At 49.3% G+C, this 22,937-nt stretch overlaps 1 protein-coding gene across 3 annotated transcripts in view; it reads left to right on the top strand.

Moving 5' to 3' along the window:
• Positions 1-22,937, top strand: part of LOC135210783 (WD repeat-containing protein 46-like) — a 221,078-nt gene that overhangs the window by 176,466 nt on the left and 21,675 nt on the right. For all 3 annotated transcript variants that reach the window (XM_064243645.1, XM_064243644.1, XM_064243643.1), the window contains 2 exons: positions 87-366; positions 21,986-22,221. In XM_064243645.1, the coding sequence (XP_064099715.1) occupies positions 87-366; positions 21,986-22,221 (516 nt within the window). The remainder of the gene's footprint in view (positions 1-86; positions 367-21,985; positions 22,222-22,937) is intronic.

The raw sequence follows: 22,937 nt of genomic DNA, 5'->3' as shown, positions 1-22,937 counted from the left end.
GGAATTTATGATAATTCAATTCTTGATTAATTGTTGAGGAATAGTTTAAACCATAACTTGTTTTTATATTTTTCTTTTCATTCTAGAATGCATTTCACCCGTAATGGTCGACACTTGTTATTAGGTGGCCGTAAAGGCCACTTAGCAGCATTTGACTGGATCACGAAAAAGCTACATTTTGAAATAAATGTAATGGAGTCAATTCATGATGTATGCTGGCTTCACACAGAACACATGATGGCTGTAGCACAGAAGAAGTGGGTCTATATGTATGACAATCAAGGAATTGAGTTACATTGTCTGAAAAAGCTAGCTCACATCCATAAATTGGAGTACTTGCCATACCACTTCTTACTTTGTAGTGCAGTAAGTGATTTACAGTATGATGTTTGTTGTTTAACCCTGTTTAAAGGAGCATGCACTATTGTCATGTGTATTATTCTTAGGGATGTTTACAAAAAATTAAAAACAAGAATATACGTACTTTAAAAAAATAAATGAAGTGTAAAACTTGAAAGGAAATTAATTCCATGGTGAAGGATTGTGAAATTATTTTCATCAATACAGTATGGGAAAAGAGAAACCATTCCAATGGGTAAAATAGACAAAGAAACAAACTGGTCTGTGAAAGTTCTGTCTGGGGAAGAAGTATGAATATTTAGGTAGATAACATTTTTGTCTGCTCAGTAGCTTTCATTCTGGCCAAATCTTGAGTCTCTGATAACACCAGATTTAGTGAAATGATCTCATTATGATAGTTGATTTAATTTTGAAAGTTGAAAAGGTAAAGCAAACTGGTTGACCATGTTTAAACATCAAAAACTGAAAAACGAGGTGGTCATACAAATCTAAGCCAGCTCAACCGTGTAGTCAACTTTTCTACCCTGTTTTCTTGTTTCTTTGAGCCTGGGCTAGAGTAAGACAGGTTTATTCATCTTACTGGGCTATATAAACATATATACTGTATTACTTTTGTATGGAGAGTACATGGACTGTGATATCCTCTCATTATATGTTGATCTTTTGTTCTTCACTTCCTATTTTGATGTTGAGAGATAAGTAACATATAGTTCCCCTTGTTCCGAAGAGATAGCGTAGACCTTCAGTGGTTTATCCTTTAGTGAATCATTTAGTATATAATGAAAATATTGTCAGATTCCTTGTTTTAAAAAATTTAATGTACAGTTGCTTTAATGACTTACTGTGGGAAAGTCAAGAGCATTTGTATTGTATTTGTACAGGTTTAAATGGTAGCCCTTCGAGAGGAAAGGATAAATGAGAAACTACTTTTGTTCCGATACGTATACAAACCCTCGGTCCTTTACCAATAGGAAGGTACTTAGCGGCAGCTGAACCGGTCATAAGCTTCAATCAAGGGGGTTCGGTAGTTAACTACTTGTCTGGCAGTTGGTGGTCAGTCCAACTGCGAGGAGAGGATTCACTTTGCTTTCGGCCGCGCTGGTGGATGGACGTGTTGCTCGCCTCTCTGCCCGCTTCTGTTGTATGCTTGGTTTGCTTCACAGCATGAAGACTTTTTTGCTTTTCCTTTTACTGTGTGCAAGTGCAAGGATATCAGTAAGTACGTGTGTGTTTTTATATTCATACAGTGCTTCATTTGTGTAATGGAAATGGAATCACGAGAGCCAGAGAGACCTCCTTGCCCCCCCATCAGCCGCAGATTGTGCCCTGGTGTGGAGGGCCGTAAGTGTGGGGCCTTTCGGTCCTCTTTTGAAGTTGACCCTCATGAATTTTGTACTCGGTGTCGAGGGCGGGAATGCTCTCGCACCGATACATGTGATATATGTGTGTCTTGGTCGGAGGAGCAGTGGGAGCACTATGGGGGGAGGAAGAAGCCGCGTAAACCGACCAAGGAGTCATCGGAAGGATCTCCAGTTACTTCCTTGGTTATGGACACGTTTTCTTCTTTCCTTCCCCCATCTCAGCTCCCTGAGGTATCTTGCTCCTTCTCCTCTCTCGATCAGTCGAGCACGGAGGGGGGCCGAGGTACCTCGACATCCAGTTGTATTTGGGATCTTCCATTTGTTCGGGCTGGGAAACCCCCCCACCCCCCCCCCCCCCCCCCCCCCCCCCCCGGGAGAGGGGAGATCCCCACTGACTCACCTGAATTTTCCTCCTTCAGGTTTGGCTGCCACGGGGGACGATCTCGGACTGGCCTGGTACTCGCTGGGGTCCAAGGGACACCGACGATTCAGGGGCTGCTGAGTCACCTGGCGAGAGGGGCCATGCCGGTAACCCACGGTCTGACCACCACAACTACCACGACGGTGTCCACGCCAGGCTACGCAGCTCTGCCACACCTGGTCTATACCCAGCATGTAGCCGCAGCGACCCCGACAGCTGCTGTGCAGGCACCGCTGCCGGGGGTGAGGATGTCCGCGGTGTCACCGCCACCTTGGTTCGCCACTCTTGCTCCAGCCCCTGACTTCCGGTGTCGTAAGAGCTCGCCTCTGGACCTGCCTCCTGTGCAGAGGATGCCGCTGGTTCCTGCCCCGTCTCCTGTTCCTGACTGCGATGCCACTCCAGCCCCAGTACCAGTTCCTGCTGCTGTCGTTCCTGCTCGTGGTGTTGCTGCTCCCACCTCAGGTCCTTCCGGACAGGTGCAGTCGGGCCCTGTTGCTTTGGCAACGCCCCCGGCTCCGTCCTGGATGGAAGACCTGACGGTGGTCCTGAAGAAGCTGACGAGGAAGAAGAAGAGGAGGAAGGTGTCGTCTTCATCTTCATCGTCTTCTTCGTTGTCGTCGTCTGCCGCCGCTTCCCCTTCGACTTCTAAGGCCCCACAGCCTAAGAAGAAGGTTGCCTCCTCCCCCCTAAGAAGGCTCGTCCTGAGACTTCTAAGGGCCCGTCCCACTCCGGTGGGACGGCTGGGACTTCCGCTGGTCCTCCTGTTCCTTCGGGAACGGGGCCCGTCTCTCCTTCCGCAAGGAAGAAGAAGACTGGGACCGGAGGAGCACCGGCTACCACCGGTACCTCCTCACCTGACGCCAGAGGTTCTGCCTCGGCGCCAGTTACCGTCTCGGCCTCTCGCTCGCGGGAGGTACCGAGTGTACGGTCACTTGCGGGTGACCGTGCAGCCAAGACCCAGGCAACCGAGTCCGCTCGGCGCCAGGATCCAGGCACCGGGCGGAAGACTGGCAGGGGTCGCTCAGGTGACTCCCACCAGACCAGCGATCGCTCTCGCGGCGATCTGTTGGTACCCAGGGCTGACGCGACGGTCCCAGACCAGCCGCAGGCTGAGGCTAGGAAGCGGTCCCCTTGGTCGCCTAAACCAGCCTCGGCTGGTCCAAGTGGCGTGGCGCGCCGTGAGGACAGGCCTCGCTACCACCGCGACAGTGGACTCTGCAGGTCCCCTGACCGCCGCTCCTACTGGGACCAGGCGGAGAGGGGGACCAGCAGCAGCTCTTCTGACGCTATTCTTGGTCCAGCCTCTCGACCAGGCCTGCAGCTCGATCACCACCGTAGGTTGGCGGTTGCCTGCAGCCCCCTCACCACACCGGTTCTGCTGGTGGGAGCGTCAGGTCTCCCTCTCCGATCCCTTCACCTTCCTCGGGCAATACCGGGAAGAACGTGGCGATCAGGCACGCCCCTCGCGATCCCGCCACGACGCCCTACGAACCTGGCACGGTCCTAGGCCCGACCAGATCGTACGCGCAGGTGGCAGGAGGAGACCATGCGGTTCCTCCTGTGGAAGGAGGAGGATCTCGGGAGGCGTTCTCGCTGGAGGCGCTTGACGGTCCGACCCCACAGGATGCAGTCACTCCTGAGATCCAGAGGTCGTTCGCTGAGGTTATTGCGCTGATTCGTCAGCACAACAACCTCGGGGAAGGATCTCCGCTCCCACCTTCCGAGCCTACATCAGGCTTGGAGGCGTTCTGGGGACCTAAGAAGGAACCCAGGACGACGGTGGGTCTGCCACAATCGGCCTTGGCTGACAGTTTACTGAGCCAGGTGGACGCTCTTGTCTCCGGACAGGAAGGTTCGCTTCAGTCCGGTAGGTCTTCCAAGCTCCTTCCCCCACCTCTACTGTGATAGAGGCAATTCTACGTGCCTTCGGAAGACCCTTTGCCGCCCAACAGGTTAACCCAGAGCTAGCTAGGCTAACTCCGGGGGTGTCTCTGCAGCAGCTCCTGTTGTAGAACCTCTGGTTCTCGCAGCAAGAGGCACTCGCCTTGGAATCTACCGCCATGGCAGCATCCCAAGCAGTCTCATGGATCGACCTGTGGTCCCTCACAGTGTCGAAGGCCGCGGCCTCCTTAGGGAACATTTCTCCTGAAGGGGACCCGGCTTTTGTGAGGCTGTGCCAGTCTAGAGGTAGACGGCTAACCTGTGGGCCAACCTGGTTCTCCGGTGTAGAGACGCTGTCCTCACCCGAGAGACCAAGGCGGCTGGGTGAGAGGCAGCCCTGGGTCTTCGCAACGGACCAGTGCGGAGTTCCTCCTCTCTCTTCCCCAGAGAGATGGTGGACGCTGTGGTGGAACAACGGCGCACTATTGATAGTGACCGTCTGGTCCACCAGGCAGTCTCGAAGGTGGCTGGGCAACCTCGGACGACTGCGGCTAAGCCCAAGAGTTTAGCTAGCGCTTCCTCTGCGGCTAAGACGATTGCCTCGTCGAAGCCGAGAGGAAAGACTCTGCCTTCGACTTCTTCGGTAAGGAGCGACCGTAACCAGCCCTCCTCCCAGTCCTTCTCTCGAGGAGGATTTGGGAAGAAGAAGTCGGAGAAAGGCAGGAAACGCTAGGGACGGCGTTCCCCCTCACCTGCTGCCGGAAGTGGGGGGGATGCGTGGCGAGCCATTGGGCGACATGGCAGTGCTTCGGAGCAGAGATGGATAGTAAACGTCCTCCAACCCGGTCCAACTGCAAACGTACGTTTCTGATTCGACCAAGGACGTAGCGCTTCTGCAGGAAGTAGAAGCCATGCTGAGCTAACGTGCTGTGGAGATCGTATGGGATCAGTCGCCGGGCTTCTACAGTCGACTTTGCCTGGTGGAGAAGTCCTCGGGGGCTGGCGCCCGGTGATAGATCTCTCTCCCTTGAGCCGGTTCGTTTGCTGGACTTGGTTCATGATGGAAACAGCACAATCAGTGCTCGATTCCCTCAGGGAGAAAGACTTCATGCTTTCTGTGGATCTGAAGGACGTGTATTTTCAGATACCCATCCATCAATCCTCCAGGAAGTACCTCCGCTTCATCTTCAACGGGACGGTGTACCAATTCAGGGCACTTTGTTTCGGTCTCTCATCCGCCCCACTCGGTAGGGATACGTCTGCTGAGGTATCTCGGCGATTGGTTAGTCCTGGTGAGCTCCCGCTCGCAGTTGCTGAATGACAGGGATCGACTCCTCAAATTCTGCCACGATCTGGGGATCGTAGTGAATTACGAGAAGTCAGATCTCGAACCCAAGCAGAGGATGAAATACTGGGCATGCTGATCGACACGGTAGCAGGGCGAGTCTTCCCTGCAGATTCGCGGATCAGCAGGTTCAGGGAGGCAGCAGAACAGTTCCTGTCCCTTCAGGAGCAACCAGCTCAGCAGTGGCAAGTCGTGATCGGCCACCTGTCATCTCTCGAGAAGCTAGTCCCTCACGGGCATCTTCACCTGTGGTCCCTTCAGTGGAGACTAAAGGAGTGTTGGTCACAGGCAAGGGACCCTCCTTTCTTCCCCGTGTCCCTCACGGAGGAGCCTGGTGGCTGGACGATGGGAACCTCGTAAGAGGAGTGCCTCTTTGCACTCCCCCCCCGGAGATGCTGCTCTTCTCAGACGCATCGACCGAGGGATGGGGCGCACACCTGGAGGAGTTGCTAGCTGCAGGTGTGTGGGATCATCACGACAAGCACCTTCACATCAACATCCTGGAGCTCAAGGCAGCGTTCCTCGCTCTCCAAGAGTTCCCTTCCGCTGCACCAGGTGCACGAGTGGGCCGTGGCACACTCAGTAGAGCTGTCAGCCCGCTACATTCCAGGCAAGGAATGTGGTAGCCGACAAGCTCAGCCGTCGGGATCAGGTGATAGGAACTGAGTTGTCCCTTCACCCAGACATGGCAGAAAGGCTCTTCAACCAGTCGTGGATCTGTTCACCACCCAGCACAACAGAAACTCCAGGTTTTCTTCTCGGTTGTGCCGGACCCATGGGCAGCTGCAGAGGACGCTCTCCAACACCCATGGGACAACCTCTTTGTTTACGCCTTTCCCCTGTTCTGTCGGTTGTGCCGGACCCATGGGCAGCTGCAGAGGACGCTCTCCAACACCCATGGGACAACCTCTTTGTTTACGCCTTTCCCCTGTTCTGTCTGATTCGCAAAGCGATCAGCAGGGCGCTGATCACCACAAATCTTCGGATGATCCTGGTGGCACCCAAACAGCTGGTACCTGGACCTGTTGGCTTCGACATGTAGAACGGTACCACCGGTCCGTCAAGTCCCTGTGTCTTCACGGCTGGCTGTTATCCACCATCTCTTCCGAGCGAGAGGCTTTCCTCACAACGCAGCAACAGAGATGGCTGGATACCTCAGACAGTCCTCTGCAGCTGTATACCAGGGGAAGTGGTCCGTCTTCTGTGGTTGGTGTCGTGGACGGGGTCTCTCCTCTCAGAGCCACTCTTCAGCAGGTAGCGGATTTCCTCATCTTCCTTCACCGAGAGAAGCTCCTCTCCGTCTCTGCAGATAAAGGATACAGAGTGGACCTGGCCCTAGTCCTTAAACTGGGAGGTGTGGACATCTCCTCTTTCGAGATCTCCCTCATGATGAAGAGCTTCGAGAGGTCTTGCCCACCCAGGGAACTCAGGCCCCTGGGGTAGGATGTGACTCTCGTCCTTAGGAGTTTGACTCGCAGACCCTTCGAGCCACTCCGAGAGTCTTCAGACAGGGATCTGACCCTCAAGTCCCTCTTCCTGCTGGCCCTGGCATTGGCGAAGAGAGTAGGGGAACTCCATAGTCTTTCCTTCGACGTCAAGCATTCCAGGGGATGGGGATCCGTGACGCTCGATTTTGTCCCGAACTTCGTAGCGAAGACTCAGAATCCATCGGTCCCTGACGACCGGTTCGAGTCTTTCACGATCCCCTCCCTGAAGGAATTCACTGACAATGATGTGGATGAGATGCTGCTTTGTCCTGTGAGGGCGCTACGGCGCTATCTGAAGAGAACTCGGCACCTCGGGCCTGAGTGTCGACGCCTCTTCGTTAGCACCGGGGTTACCAAGAAAGAAGTATCCAAGAACACTCTTTCGTTCTGGCTGTGTTAGTGATCAGGAGGGCGTACGACACAGCTAGTAGTGACGACACCTGTACCCTTCGTCCGAGAGCCCACGAAGTCAGAGGTATTGGTCCAACCCTTGCGTTTCGCAAGAACTTCTCTGTGGCGCAGTTACTGAAGGCAGTGGGGTGTGGGCCAACCAGACCACCTTCACTTCATTCTACCTTCGGGATATTGCCCACAGGTTATTGGATACTTTTTCCTTGGGACCTGTGGTGGCTGCTCAGCAAGTTGTGTAGTCTACCCAGCACCCGAGCAGGCAGAACAGCATCGCTTCCTTGTGTGACTGCATGAATGGACGAGTGAAAGAGAGTGTGACTGGCTTCTCTTCCTCCTTCGTTCTTCTCCTCTACCTGTGGGCAGAGGGCCGCGGTCGTCACTACGCTGAACAGGAGGCCGATGCAGGTAAGCTACACAACTGAGCTCCATCCTATCCTTTTCAGTAGGGATAGGAGTATATATCCGCCACTCCCCATCAAGGGGGGGAAGTGGAAGCCAACAAGAGACAAACCCATGACTTCATTTTGGCTCTTGAAGTAGGAACTAGTTCTTGCCTTTTGCTATTTATAAGAGGTACGCTTGCCTCCCTCTTATAAATTTGGTCCAGAAGTCTGACCACTGATCCTGCGGTACACACCCCGATCAGTTGGGCAGAGGCTAGGATCCTTCCCTCTGCTCTTACGACCAGGGAGCGATCCAAGGTAGGATGAACACCAGTCTGTTCATAAGACTCAGATTCCACCCACCAAGAAGTTAGTCTTCCTATTGTTAAAGGACCTAGGGTTTGTATACGTATCGGAACAAATAACAATTTGTCGAAAATTGTATTTTTCCTAACTATACGTACAAACCTGAGGTCTTTACACATGGTCCCACCTCATGCCACCCCTCACTCTGCGTTTCCTGGGCCTAAAGCAAAGTGAATCCTTTCCTCGCAGTCGGACTGACCACCAACTGCCGGACAAGTAGTTAACTACCGAACCACCTTGTTTGAAGCTTACGACCGGTTCAGCTGACGCCAAGTACCATCCTATTGTTAAAGGACCTCAGGTTTGTATAGTTAGGAAAAATACAATTTCATACAATCAACTTACCTGTCAGATATATACATAGCTAAGACTCCGTCGTCCCCGACAGAAATTCAAATTTCGCGGCACACGCTGCAGGTAGGTCAGGTGATCTACCGTCCTGCCCTGGGTGGCAGGATTAGGAACCATTCCTGTTTTCTATCATATTTTTTCTGTCGCTTGGAATGTAAACAACGTTTGCAGTTCCTCCTGACTTGATTTTTGGATTTCATCGCCATCGATCTTCTGGGCTATCTTTTGCAGGGAAGTACTGGATCTTTGGTTCGGCATACGCATATTAATTTGTTTTGATAACTTTGGCTTCGAAAATTTCGAAGAATTGTTTACGTGTAACTACCGAACTTTTCGGTAGACAATCACATAGTTTGCAAGAAGGAAAATTATAATATTTATGCATAATAACGTGTAGTAAATGTTAGAATTGATTGAGCTAACTTCCTTCTTGACGATGTAAGGAAAGAATAGTTACGCTTCCTTTAGAAGTTTATATAGCTCTCGTACTAACGAGCAGTTAGAGCATTAACATTACTAGTAGTGTGGTATCCTCATCTCCTTCTTACTTCACAGAATCTTCAAATTCATATTGCAATTTGAAGACAAAGGAAGGTAGCTCTAAATACGAGCTATTGAAAGGTAAGAAGTGATTTTACTGTTAGTGCAGTGGAGGGTGCGTTCTGTTCGGCTCTGTTTCGCTCCCAGGCCTAGACCTCTTCCAAGTTCACATACCCAGAGGAGAAGGAAAGTCGAAAGCCTTACGGAGGTTATGGAGAATCCCCACCGATCAGGCGTCCGTCGGCAGGATCTGTAGATCGTCCCAGACTGCCAAGTTCGCCATTGGAAAGGCGTCCTAATTAGTAGAGGGTGGCGTTCGATCGGCTCTGTCTCGCTCTCAGGCCTATACCTCTTCCAAACTCACAAGCCCAGAGGAGAAGGAAAGTCGAAAGCCTTACGGAGGTTATGGAGAATCCCCACCGATCGGGCGTTCCCTCGGCGGGGATCTGTAAAACGTCCCAGACTGCCAGGGATAGCCATTGCAAAGGCAGCCTTTAAAAAGTGCGTCTGTTCTTCCGTTTCTTCATCTTACATCCGAAAAGACGAAGAATGTACATGTTAGAAGTTCGGACGATCTGGCTCGTTCTCTGAATAAGAGAACACTGACTCACTGAGCGAGAGGCTGAGAGCCAGCCAGCAAGCTAGCGCGAGCCACGTTCCAACAGCCAGCAGCGAGCCGCGTTCCAACAGACTAGCGCGAGCCGCGTTCCATCAGACTAGCGCGAGCCTCGTTCATACAGATAAACGCGAGCCGCGTTCCAGCAACTGAGTGAGAGCCGCGTTCCAGAACTTTTTCTTGGCGCAAGGCGCCTTCAAAGAGAAAACAGGCGGCTTAACTAAGGAGCCTTATAGTAGAATGGCAATCAGAAGGATGCTTCCATTGAACGTTTTCTGGCAAGAGGCTCGTATAACAAGACTAGAGGCGCTCGGATCTACTTAGGGCGCACGGGACCTTCCACGCAAGCGGAACGTTCCAGGAGCGAGTCTCCTTTCTAGCGTGCGGAACATTCCAGGCGCGCGGAACTATCCAGACGCTAGGCGCTAGGCGCAAGGATCCAGACGCCAGGCGTCAGAAGATTTCAAAAATCTTCATTAGAGAGAGAGGTCAGTCGCGAGACTCCTCTTTGAATTTTTAACTTGAACAACTTTCCCCTGGCAAATGTGCAAGATGTCGCACAGGCGGCCGTTGCTTTTGTCAGAAGGATTCTGATACTAAGAGAAGCCCCTTTTCATTATTCAGAAGACTCCTTTGTTAGGCAGTTCCTCTCAATGCGGACTCTCTCCTTCATCCATGCTCTTCCCTCGTTTTGAGGAGGCAAGAGCTTTGGGAGTTTTTCTTAATAAGATCTCATCGATGTTTGGGTATGATGGCGGATAGAAAATATCTACTTCCTTCCGTAAAACCCTAGTGATGAACAGGAATTCTGTCTCTTCCGCGATTTATGAAGAAATCACGAAGATTTAAAGAGTTCCTTGATTAACTTCGTTCCTTAAGGATATATATATATATACTCTTTCTATCGTTCTATTAACGAAAAGAACGAAGATAGTAGAAGGTAGTAGAGTTTTCTGCGGTATGAGAATACGATACGGTCAATTCATAAACACATACCGTAGTTACTTCTTTTCTGTGCAACTCAGTTACAAGTATCCTTCTACGTCTTTCCTAGGAAGGACTACGCTTAAAGGGATTGTTAAGACTACACCTACTTAGCTTCTAGATTTATCGAAGTCTTGTTTCGCTTAAATATGCTTTAATAAGAACTTCCTGAAGTTCGATAATAATTTTATTAAATTCCTTTATAATTGGAGTAGCTGGCAACTCTGGAAGAGTAAGCGGGGACTGCTTTCGCTGAGAGCCTGAGACCAACGCAGTACGCCTATGCCAGTTACTGTCAGTACCATGTAGGTTGGGTCCAGTCATGAGCGGTCGGGCGAATCTCTCTCTCTCCTGCGGGAGGGAATAACTTTCCGTATCTCTCCCCTACAATCGCGGTCTTAACCTCGGATTGAGGGGATAATTAAGCTAACATAAATAAATATTGTATGCCTTTTGGCTAAGAAGCTTTCAATAAGAGAGATAGTACAACCTTTTAATGCGGTTTACCGTAGGTAACATTATTAAAGGATTCTATCGCAGCAGAACATTATATTATGTAATGCTCTCAGGCTTACGAAAGCATAGCTTATTAGAGTACCTGCTCAGAAGAAGATGGATGAGTCGGATGGGAAACATTCTCTTTGGGACAGAACTTGTTTCCCTGAATGGACTATACTACGTATATAAAGTTTTTTTCCTACTAAGAACGGAATTAACATGTGAAAGGATGTCGGGTACCATAAAGGCACAGCTGTTCTGGCACATAACATAAAAAGAATTAGAAGAAAGCGCCAGTCTGGCGCAACGCGCCAGAAGTACCAACCTGGCGCAATGCTCCAGAAGCGCCAGCCTGGCGCAAAATTTGCGCCAGAAGCGCCAGCCTGGCGCAGTGAGCCAAGAGCACCATCCAAGATTTTCTCGTTTTAGCGAGTTATTTAACCTAGGAGGCCAGTAGACTCTCGGGACACAACTCGGTAACGGCAAGATTCGTTCCTGATTTCGTTACTCATTTAATCACTTAGGCCATTTCCACGACACTCTCATATCGCATAGAGCATCGAGAATCTCTTTTTTTTTCGCTCCTATTCGCGTTAACAAAGAGATCCTTCTCGATCGACGATAATAACTGTTAACATGTTTAACATTTATTGGGAAGAGTTGTGAGAGACGAACAGGCTTCCTATAGACTGCTTGCTTTTCCTACTTCTCCCCCGATTGAAGATGACGTGGGAAAAGCTTCAAGGAAGATTATCTTGCCAGTACAAGAGCAACTGGCCTCTTTGGTGGGAGTGTTAGCGCCTCGTAGGAAGGACGTTGCGCTTCCAATCAAGAAGTCTCGTCCTCTCTCCCCTGCGAAGCGAGAGGCGTCATGCAGACGTGAAGCTTCCAAAACATATCGCAGAGGGCTTCGGTATTTCGAGAGCGAGATCGGGAGAATCTTACGGAAGACACGTAACGCCAGAGAGACGTGAGACGTCGTCAAGACATGAATAGTCATTTAAAGCTGCTTTTAGACGCGAGGCTCCAACCAAAATTTTGGCGCCAGTTAGGACGCCTTTTGAGAGCGAAGCGTCTTCCAGGCGCGAGGCGTCATCCAGACGTCAGCAGCCACACAAACGGGAGGCGTCAGCCAGGACGCTTGGCTGACTAGAAGCGTCATCCAAGCGGGAAGCGTCATCCATTTATGGAGAGAAGCCTGGGCTGTTGGCGCCTTCCAGGACTATTAAAGCGGGGAAGAGGAAGGAATATCATTCCCTTAGCCCCTCTCCTTTTAGGAGTTTGTCTCCTCCAGAGGAAAGACGTACTGAATTAGCAACGGAGAATCATCTAGACCCCGAGTTAGAAGTAAACTCGGAGGAGGAGTTTCAAGGAAGAGAAGGACTGTCGAAACTATAATGTTTTGACAGCCTTGCTTCTAGAGGAGTATGGAGACGACTTGACTCCTGCCTCTCCTCCTTCTCCGGCGCGCTCTCTTTTCTCGAGTGCAAAGACGAAGAATCTTCGTTTTTTTGTTTTTCTTAGAATGAGCCCGCCATTTCGATGAAGAGGGCTCTTCAGTCTTTAGACTCTGGATGAAGTTGAAGAAGGTGTTAGTTAGAACGGTCTTCTGCATGCCTCCAGCGAGACTAGCTGGTAAAAGAGGCATTTGATATCAGACGGGAGAGAATAGGGGTATTTCTCTTCCGTCTACGTCAGAAGCGGACTTTTCGACCTTAGTTGACGCTTCACGTAGACAAGGTTTGAACTCTGCCCGTATAACTTGGGGCATTTCAGAACTGGACCATCTCCTCAAGGGACTCTTTCATGTATTGGAAGTTTTCAACTTCTTAGATTGGTCCCTTGGGGTGATGTCCAAGAAAGCCCATGATTCTGAAGGACTCGAACCAGAAGTCCTTCTGTGTATTTTGTCTTGTATAGACAAAGTGGTTCAGGATGGCTCGGTTGAGATCTCCTCTTTGTTTGGAGCAGGTCTTCTTAAAAAGAGGACAGTATATAGTGTCTTTTTAACCAAAGCGGTCTCCCACGCTCAGAGGGCAGCGCTTCTGTACTCGCCTTTGTCTGACTTTTTGTTCCCTTCTCAGTAGTGAAGGACATTTCTCGTTCATTAACTGAGAAGGCGACTCAAGACCTTCTGACACAGTCAGTAAGGAAGAAGCAAACCTGCAGACAGCCCCAAGAACACTGTCATTGTCTGATGAGGAGAAAGACCAGGCCTACAACCTGACACAGATGCGCTAGATGCGAACATATAGGACAGATAAGAGTGTCCGATGTGGACATTGCCAGACATCCTCGAGACTCTACCAAGCTCGAAGCTCCGGCAAGTGGGGAGGAGCCACCCAGGCGCGAGGCGCCAGGCAGGCGCGAGGCGCCAGGCAGGCGCGAGGTGCCAGCCAGCGGCGAAGCTCCAGGCAGGCGCAAGGCGCCACTCCAACCTGGGCAAGAGCGAGACCAGCCAGGCGCGAAGCTCCGGCAGGCGCAAGGCGCCAGGCAGGCACAAAGCACCAACCTGGCGCGAGACGCCAGCCAGGCGCGAGGCGCCAGCAGGCACAAAGCGCCAACCTGGCGCGAGACGCCAGCCAGGCGCGAGGTGCCAGCCAGCCGCGAAGCTCCAGGCAGGCGCAAGGTGCCACTCCAACCAGGAGCTAGACGCCAGCCAGGCGCAAGGCACCAGCCAGGCGCGAAGCTCCAGGCAGGCGCGAGGCGCCAGGCAGGCACAAAGCGCCAGCCAGGCGCGAGGCGCCAGCCAGGCGCGAGGCGCCAGCCAGGCGCGAGCAGCCAGCCAGGCGCAAGCCAGGCTCTAGGCGCGAATCTCCAGCTAAGACGCGAAGCGTCATCCAGATGCGAGGCGCCAGTCAAGCGAAAGGTACCAGACAAGCGCTAGGCGCCAACCAAGAGCGAAGCACCAGCCAGGCGCGAGGTTCCTGCCAGGCTTCAGGCTTCAGGCTTCAGTCGGGTGAGATCCATTTCAAGAAAGCCCTGGTCTTCTTTGAAACATGGAGATCTCCTAAGCACTTCATTAGTGACTTGATTCCTTCAAACAGCTGAGAATTAAAAGCGCAGGAAGTGCGCGCTTTTGCAAATTTCTTGTTCGTTTAACATAACAATATGTCATATAAGACATATTTAGCTGTGTTGTACGGTAGAGGCAACTCTGTGTTGACTTCTCATTACACAAAGGATGTCAAGTTAACCTACGAGAGATCCTTCTCTTTTGGTTTATACGTTTCTGCGGATACGTTACTGGGATAAGGAGCCGACACTGATCCTTAACTTTGAGTTAAAGTTTTTTAACTTAGTGAAATTATTGGGGTTTTTGAAAGGAGTGTGGGGATAACTCTTTCCAATTTGAGCGCGAACCCTCGTGTTAGGATCAGGTGATCGGGATCGGTGTTGCGCTCCTTCATAAGGTGTATTGTCATATAAGTGGATCAGCACCCATTGACAAAGTCCTTTCAGGCTCTGCCGAGTAAGTGGATAAGACCCCTTCGGCAGACCCACAAGAACTCTTGGCCATAGATCACATATCTCGCTAAAGTTTCTTGAGGTGATGCAGAATTACTGGGCAAACACCCAGAAGTCTACCACCTATCAGGTAGGAACCAAGGTTTTATTTATACCTACAACATATGTTGTTTACCTGTCTATTCCATATAGTAGCTGTCTCTTACCCTCCACCGAAGGGTGCCAATCAGCTATGTATATATCTGACAGGTAAGTTGATTGTATGAAAATGATATTGTTATGATACAATAAAGTTTCATACATACTTACCTGGCAGATATATACGATTAGGGCCCACCCAGCCTCCCCGCAAGGAGACAGGTGGAAGAGAAAAAATATGATAGAAAACAGGAATGGTTCCTAATCCTGCCACCCAGGGCAGGACGGTAGATCACCTGACCTACCTGCAGCGTGTGCCGCGAAATTTGAATTTCTGTCGGGGACGACGGAGTCTTAGCTATGTATATATCTGCCAGGTAAGTATGTATGAAACTTTATTGTATCATAACAATATCATTTTTATACATTCAACTTCCCTGCCAGATATATACTTAGCTATAGACTCCGTCGTCCCTGACAGAATTTCAAATTTTGCGGCACACGCTACCGGTAGGTCAGGTGATCTACCGCCCTGCCCTGGGTGGCAGGACTAGGAACCATTCCCGTTTTCTAATCAGAATTCTTCTGTCGCCCGGACCGTCAACATTGTTGTTGGTTCCTCTCAATTGGTTTTTCTTTTTTCACCGGCAATTGATCTTCTTGACCGACTTTTGGTGACGTATCTGGATTGTTGGATTGGCATACGCTTTTGTGGACTGTTTTGTGGACTTGATTTGGATTTTTCTTTAAAATGTCTGACGCTGGAATGGTTGTGAGACGTGTGAATGTAGGCTGTAAGGTGAGGTTGCCGAAAGCTTCGGTAGACCCTCACACCGTATGCAAGGGTTGCAGGGAGTATGAATGTTCTTTCACTAATACTTTTAAGGAATGTGAGAATTTGAGTGAGAGTGATTGGAAGAATCTAACTAATTATTTGAAAAAGTTAGAAAGAGAAAGAGTGAGGAAAGCTTCTTCTAGAAGTTTAAGTAGTTCGAGATCGAATGAACTAATTCCTAGCTTGGGATCTTCCCCAAGGGTAAGTATTGCTACTTCTCCTTCCTTTTCAGCCCCTTCTCCTATTGCAGAACCTGTAGATTCAGCGAAAGAATTTGCGGATCTAAAAGCAGCCTTCAAGATAATGGAAAACAAAATGGCTGCACTGCAAGGTAAGGCTAGTGATGTTACAGTGGACAGTGATGTGAGTGTCCCCAGTGTAGTGGAGGGGGCATCTGGTCGGCTCCGCAACACTCCTAGGTCTAGACCTCTTCCAAGCTCACATGCCCAGAGGAGAAGGAATGTCAAAAACCGAAAGGAGGTTGTGGAGAATCCCCACCGATCAGGTGTCCCTTCGGCAGTTTCGGTGACACCCCAGACTGCCAGGGATCGCTATTGTAAAAGCGTCCTGCGTGATTGTTTTTCTTCGTCAGGATCTTCGTCTCCTAGACGTGATTGGAGGGATTCGGATCGCTCGCGACCACTGAAGAGGAGTTGGAAGGCTCCGACTATTGACTCGAGCCCGGAACACTTCCCTGAGGAGTCTCCTTTGGAGGTTAAGAGGGCAAAAAGAGCCATTTTGTCACCCATAGTTAGAAGGAGTCAGGAGGTGGAGCCCATGGACTCCTCCCCTCCTCCTTCTCCTCCTCCTGAAGAGGATAAAGAGGAGGTTACTAAAAGGTTTCTGGTTTCCATGCAGGAACAGATATCGTCTTTGGTAGGAGTGCTTTCAAAGGAGCCTCCTAGAAGGAAAGACACTTCCCTTCCTATCAAAAGGTCCTCCAGATGTGTTGAGGTACCTGCTGCCAGGATCGATGCTCCTACTCGAGGTGAGGCTCCTAGCAAGAACGTGGAGTCAACCTTACGTAAGGAATTGTCTAAACGCAAGACTCTTATAATTTGCGAGGAGCCGATCAGGCGTCTGGCACCAGCCAGGAGTGAGGAGTCACCCAGGAGGCAGGAGCCACGAGCCAGGAGCGAAGAGTCTCCCAGCAGGCAGGAGCCAAGAGCCAGGAGTGAGGAGTCACCCAGGCAAGAGGCAGGAGCCGAAGGAGGCAACGTAAGCCAGGAGTCCAAGAGGTCAAGGAGGTCAGGAGGCAGGATGGCAGGAGGCAGGAGTCAGGAGTCAAGAAGGCAGGAGTCAGGAAGGGGCAGGAGGCAGGAGTCAGGAGTCCAAGAGTCAAGAGCCAGGAGGCAGGAGTCGAGTTCTTCCATGAGGCAAGATCCGAATAGACTCGTATCTGGAATTGATGACTCTTCTCCAAACAGAAGCTCCTCTCCTTCAGATCGTAGGAGGTCTTGGAAAGACTTTTCCTCCAAGCGAGAGCTTTCTCCTTCTTCGGATCGGGGTTTGGACGAGTTGTCTGATGACGAGCTTCCTACAAATGAGGGACTCTCAAACTCAAGACCTTAGCCTCCTTGTTACTACAAGAGTTTGGAGACTCTCGTAGTCCAGCCGCTCCTCCTCCTCGTTCTCTCTTTTCGAGTACGGCTACTGTGAAATCCTCGGCCTTCCTGAAAATGAAACTTGCGATTTCAATGAAAAAGGCCCTCCAATCTTTGGATTCTTGGATGGGCACTAAGAAAGAGTTGGGAAAGACAGTATTCTGCATGCCTCCTTCCAAACTCCATGGAAAGAGAGGTATTTGGTACGGGACAGGAGAGACTATGGGTCTTTTTTTTTTCTCTTCCTGCATTGGCAGACGCGGACTTTGCCAATCTAGTGGATGCCTCCAGACGTCACTCTTTAGTCTCGGTCAGATCTACGTGGAGCATTTCAGAATTGAACCACTTTCTTAAGGGACTTTTCATCACTTTAGAAGTGTTCAATTTTCTGGATTGGTTCTCGGGACCAGTTCTGGCTAATAAGTCTAAAGACCCGGATTTTCTTAAGAACCCAGAAATTCTCCATAGCGTCCTGTCTTGCATGGACAAGGCAGTACAAGACGGTTCGGGAGAAGTTGCTTCCCTATTTGGTGCTGGTCTTCTGAAGAAGAGATCAGTTTATGGATCTCTTTTATCCAAAGCTGTTTCTCCGAGCCAGAGGACAGCGTTATTGTTCGCCCCTCTGTCAGATCATCTGTTTCCTTCTCAGTTAGTGAAAGATATATCTCGCTCGCTAACTGAGAAGGCGACACAAGACCTACTTGTCCAAACATCTAAGAAGAGTCGTCCTGTAGTGTCCACGAATAAAAAGGACTCTCGTCCTCCTCAGCAGCCCTTTCGTGGAGGTGCAGCGGCTCGTCCCCCTTCCAGAAAGAAGAGCTCTGATAAGAGAGGAAGGTCTTCCTTCAGACCATTCAAGAAGGCAAAATGACTTGATGATCCTCCAAGCACCAGTAGGCGCCAGACTCCTGAACTTTGCAGGAGCCTGGGCAAAAAGGGGAGCCGACCCTTGGTCAGTTTCAGTCCTAAGGAAAGGTACGTAATCCCCTTCGAGGACAGTCCTCCCCTAACCTCTACGCCTCGGGAACTGTCAGCGAGGTACAGAGACCCTGTGATGAGAAAGACTCTCCTTCAAATGGTAGAGCAAATGTGGGAAAAGGAGGCCATCGAACTTGTGCAGGATCCACACTCCCGGGATTTTACAAATCGCCTTTTTCTAGTACCAAAGGCACGGGGGGGGGGGTGGAGACCAGTACTAGACGTAAGCGCTCTGAACCACTTTGTTCAGAAAAAGAAGTTCCGTATGGAAACGTCCGCCTCAGTAATGTCAGCTCTTCGTCCAGGAGATTGGATGGTCTCTCTGGACTTGCAAGATGCATATTTCCACGTTCCCATTCACCACTTGTCAAAGAAATATCTTCGATTTATGATAGGAGGCAAGATTTTTCAGTTCAGGGCTCTGTGTTTCGGCCTGTCTACAGCTCCACAGGTCTTCACCAACCTGATGGCGAATGTAGCGAGATGGCTTCACCTAGAGGGAATAAACATCTCCCCTTACTTAGACGACTGGCTGATCAGGGCCAAGTCGGAGATTCAGTGCTTGGAGGACTTATTAATAACAAGAAAGATGATAGAATCGCTGGGATTACTCGTGAACCTCGAGAAGTCGCAACTGATCCCCAGCCAGAACTTGGTCTATCTGGGGATTCAGATGGATTCTCGGGGTTTTCGGGTATTTCCTTTGCGAGAGAATCACTCGAGGTTTTGTCGAGAATCTCGAGCTTCTTAGAGAGAGAGAGCAGTTCAGCGAGGGATTATCTGAGCCTTTTAGGGACTCTGTCCTCGCTAAAAAAGTTCTTCTCTCTGGGGAGGCTTCACCTTCGCCCTCTTCAGTTTTTCCTGAAAGGGGTGTGGAGTTGGAAGACGGGACAACTCTCAGACACCTTCCCGATTCCACAAGAGATAAAAAATCACTTAAAGTGGTGGATCCTTCCTCTTCAGAAGAACGAAGGCGTGTCACTTGCCCTGCAGAACCCAGACCAAGTGTTATTTTCCGACGCTTCAGAGTCGGGATGGGGAGCGACGCTAGGAGCAAGGGAGGTGTCAGGCACCTGGACAAAGATACAGGTGTCCTGGCACATCAATTGCAAAGAACTAGTAGCCATACACCTAGCCTTAAGATTCTTCGAGGAGATAGTCAGAGGCGGGGTGATCCAGATAAACTCGGACAACACCACGGCTCTGGCTTACGTACGCAAGCAAGGAGGGACGCATTCTTTCTCCCTCTACCAGTTAACAAAAGACCTGTTAACCTGGACAGAGGAAAGAGGCATAACTGTCCTCACAAGATTTGTGCAAGGGATAAAAAATGTGAGAGCGGACAGACTAAGCAGGAGGAATCAGGTCCTTCCCACAGAGTGGACTCTACACACAGAAGTGTGCCGAAGTCTTTGGTCCCTGTGGGGGAGGCCTCACATAGACCTGTTTGCTACGTTCCTCTCCAAAAGAGTAGAGATCTTTTGCTCTCTAGTGGAAGATCCAAGAGCCTTTGCAATAGACGCGTTTCTCCTGGATTGGTCGGGCCTAGACGCCTACGCCTTTCCCCCGTTCAAGATCCTGGGGGAAGTACTCAGGAAATTCGTAGCTTCAAAGGGCACGAAGTTGACCCTAATAGCCCCATTTTGGCCAGCCCAAGAATGGTTCACGGAGGTACTGGAGTGGATAGTGGACTTCCCCAGATCTCTACCAAGCAGAGCAGATCTACTCAGACAACCCCACTTCGAGAGGTTTCATCACTACCTCCCCGGTCTCGCTCTGACTGCCTTTCAACTATCGAAAGACTTGTCAGAGCGAGGGGTTTTTCTCGCAAGGCTGCAGGCGCTATCGCTCGAGCCCGCAGATCTTCGACGAGAAGAGTATACCAGTCGAAGTGGGAAGTCTTTAGGAGGTGGTGTAAGAGTCAGAAGCTGTCCTCCTCCAGTACCTCTATAGTTAACATTGCCGATTTCCTCCTCTTTCTGAGAGAGGAATCGCACCTTTCCGTGTCGACAATCAAAGGATACAGAAGCATGCTGTCTTCAGTATTCAGGAATCGAGGGCTAGAAATTGCAGAGAACAAGGATCTACATGATTTGATTCGGTCCTTTGAAACTTCAAAATCAGCAGCTCCTAGAACACCTAGTTGGAATCTGGACGTGGTCCTGAAATTCCTTACCTCAGATAAATTCGAGCCTCTACATCTGGCTTCCTTCCGCGATGTCACTAGGAAATGCTTATTCCTGTTGTCTCTCGCTACGGCCAAGAGGACGAGCGAATTGCACGCTCTGGACTCCACAGTGGGATTCAAAGGAGATGCGGCTATCTGCTTGTTCCAGACATTGTGTCTGGCGAAAAACAAGAACCCATCAAAACCTTGGCCCAGAAGCTTTGAGGTAAAAGGCCTATCTAACCTCGTAGGCAGAGAGACAGAGAGGTCTCTCTGTCCAGTTAGAGCTCTTAAATTTTATTTAGAGAGAAAGAAACAGATGGGAGGATGTCAACAAGGTCTTTGGTGTGCTGTGAAGAACCCCAAAAGACTCATGTCTAAAAACGCCTTGGCCTTCTTTGTGAGAAGCGTGATTACTGATGCACACAAGAACTGCTCGGATGAATCCTTCGGTCTTCTAAAGGTTAAGATCCATGAGGTGAGGGCAGTAGCAACGTCCCTGGCGTTCCAAAAGAATATGTCTCTCAGAAATATCATTGAGACTACTTATTGGAGGTGCAATTCAGTGTTTGCGTCTCATTACCTGAAGGATGTGAAAGTGACTTATGAGAAGTGCTTCTCTCTAGGTCCATTTGTATCAGCAGATACAGTTCTGGGTCTTGGAGCAAAGACTGATCCTTAAAATATTTTTATCTTAAACCCTCTTGTCAGATATGTGCTTGGTTTTCTATTAGCAAGCGCACTGATGTCGCACGGGCGCATGGGGTTATTGCTAGTAGGGGATCAAGGGTATGTATGGCTAGTAGGGGGGTACAAAATTTTTTTTTGTATATTTTGTTATAAATGAACGTGTATTTATGTTTCGAGTTTTTGGTTGTTTGTAAGGAGTTCGAGGATAACTCCTTGCAATCTTAGAACTAACATGGATGTTAGGATCAGGTGATCGGGATCGGTGTTGTGCTCCTTGAACAAGGTGTATTGTCATGTTAGTGGAATAGCACCCCAATGACAAAGGCCTTTAGGCTCTGCCGAGTAAGTGGATAAGACCCCATTGGCAGACCCACAAGAACTCTTAGCCATAGATCAATATCTCGCTGAGGCTCTTGAGGCTAACCAGACTCCTAGGCAGTAGCCGCGAAGTCTTCAGCCTAATAAGGTAGGAACCAAGGTTTATTAATACCTACAACATATGTTGTTTACCTGTCTATTTCAGTAGTTAGCTGTCTCTTACCCACCACCAATGGGTGCTAATCAGCTAAGTATATATCTGGCAGGGAAGTTGAATGTATAAAAATGATATTGTCATGATACAATAAAGTTTTATACATACTTACCTGACAGATATATACGATTAATGGCCCACCCAGCCTCCCCGCAGGAGACAGGTGGAAGAGAAGAATTCTGATTAGAAAACGGGAATGGTTCCTAGTCCTGCCACCCAGGGCAGGGCGGTAGATCACCTGACCTACCGGTAGCGTGTGCCGCGAAATTTGAAATTCTGTCGGGGACGACGGAGTCTATAGCTAAGTATATATCTGTCAGGTAAGTATGTATAAAACTTTATTGTATCATGACAATATCATTTTTCGACAAATTGTTATTTTAGGGATACGGATAGATACTTGTTGATATTATCAAGTCAAGATGAGTTCATGTAATGTAAAAGAGTGTGAATGTGTTGTAGATGAATGTTGCCTCTCTTAGCCCCAAGAAAAGAAAATCCTTTTTATCTTTTTGAAATTTAAATGTGTGTTTCTGAGTTTTTGCTGAATATGAAATTTATTTTCTTAGGGAGAGACTGGATTTCTGAATTGGCTCGATATAAGTTTGGGCCAAGAATTATTAACAGTTCAAACACACAAAGGAAGACTGGAAGTCATGCGGCAGAATCCCTACAACGCAGTTATATGTTGCGGTCATTCAAATGGTACTGTGACGATGTGGACACCTAATACAAAACAGGCAGTAGCCTCGGTTCTTTGCCATCCCAGTCCTGTTCGTGCCATAGAGTTTGATCCAGCTGGCAGGTAATGCTATTTTTTATTTTATTTCTTTCTTACTCTTGATATAAATCTTGATGCATCTTGTGTGGATTATTTGTTTTTGTGCTTAAGTAAGTTTTTGTTCATATTTATGATTTTAAAATGATGTTATCTTCATTTTGCCGTAGTAAAACGTTTTACTGTACTTCCTTAATTTTTCATTTAGCTACCCTTTTTTCTATATAGCTGTCGTACTTACCTTGCTTGTTCTTCTTATATTATAATTTTCACTGCTGTCTTCCCTTTCAACATGTGTTATTTAAGCAGAATCAATCAACATTAAGTAAAGTTATTGGGCTTACAATAAAAAACTGTTTTGTACATGAACTTTCCTGTCAGATGTATACTTAGCTTACGTCTCTGACGTCACGACAGAATTCAAAACTCGCGGCACACGCGACAGGTGGGTCAGGTGATCTACCGGTGGCGGGTGTATGAACCAATCCCGTTTTCTTGTCAGATTTTCTCTGTCGCCGGGACCGACTACACCTGTTGTCGGTTCCTCCCGATAGTTGGGTTCTTTGCTCGTTGCCTTGGATTGTTTCGGACTGACTTTTGGTGGACTACCTGATCTTTTTTGCTTGGCATACGCAATTTGTGGACAGTTTTGTAGAGTGTGTTCTGTGAGTGATTGTAAGGTGAGGCTACCGAAAGCTGCGGTAGACCCTCACACTGTATGTATGAAGTGCAGAGGGAATGAT

Source organism: Macrobrachium nipponense, chromosome 4 (genome assembly GCF_015104395.2).
Source record: "Macrobrachium nipponense isolate FS-2020 chromosome 4, ASM1510439v2, whole genome shotgun sequence".
NCBI lineage: Eukaryota > Metazoa > Arthropoda > Malacostraca > Decapoda > Palaemonidae > Macrobrachium > Macrobrachium nipponense.
Note: the sequence above shows the minus strand (reverse complement) of the source record. Positions and strands in the feature narration are given on the sequence as shown.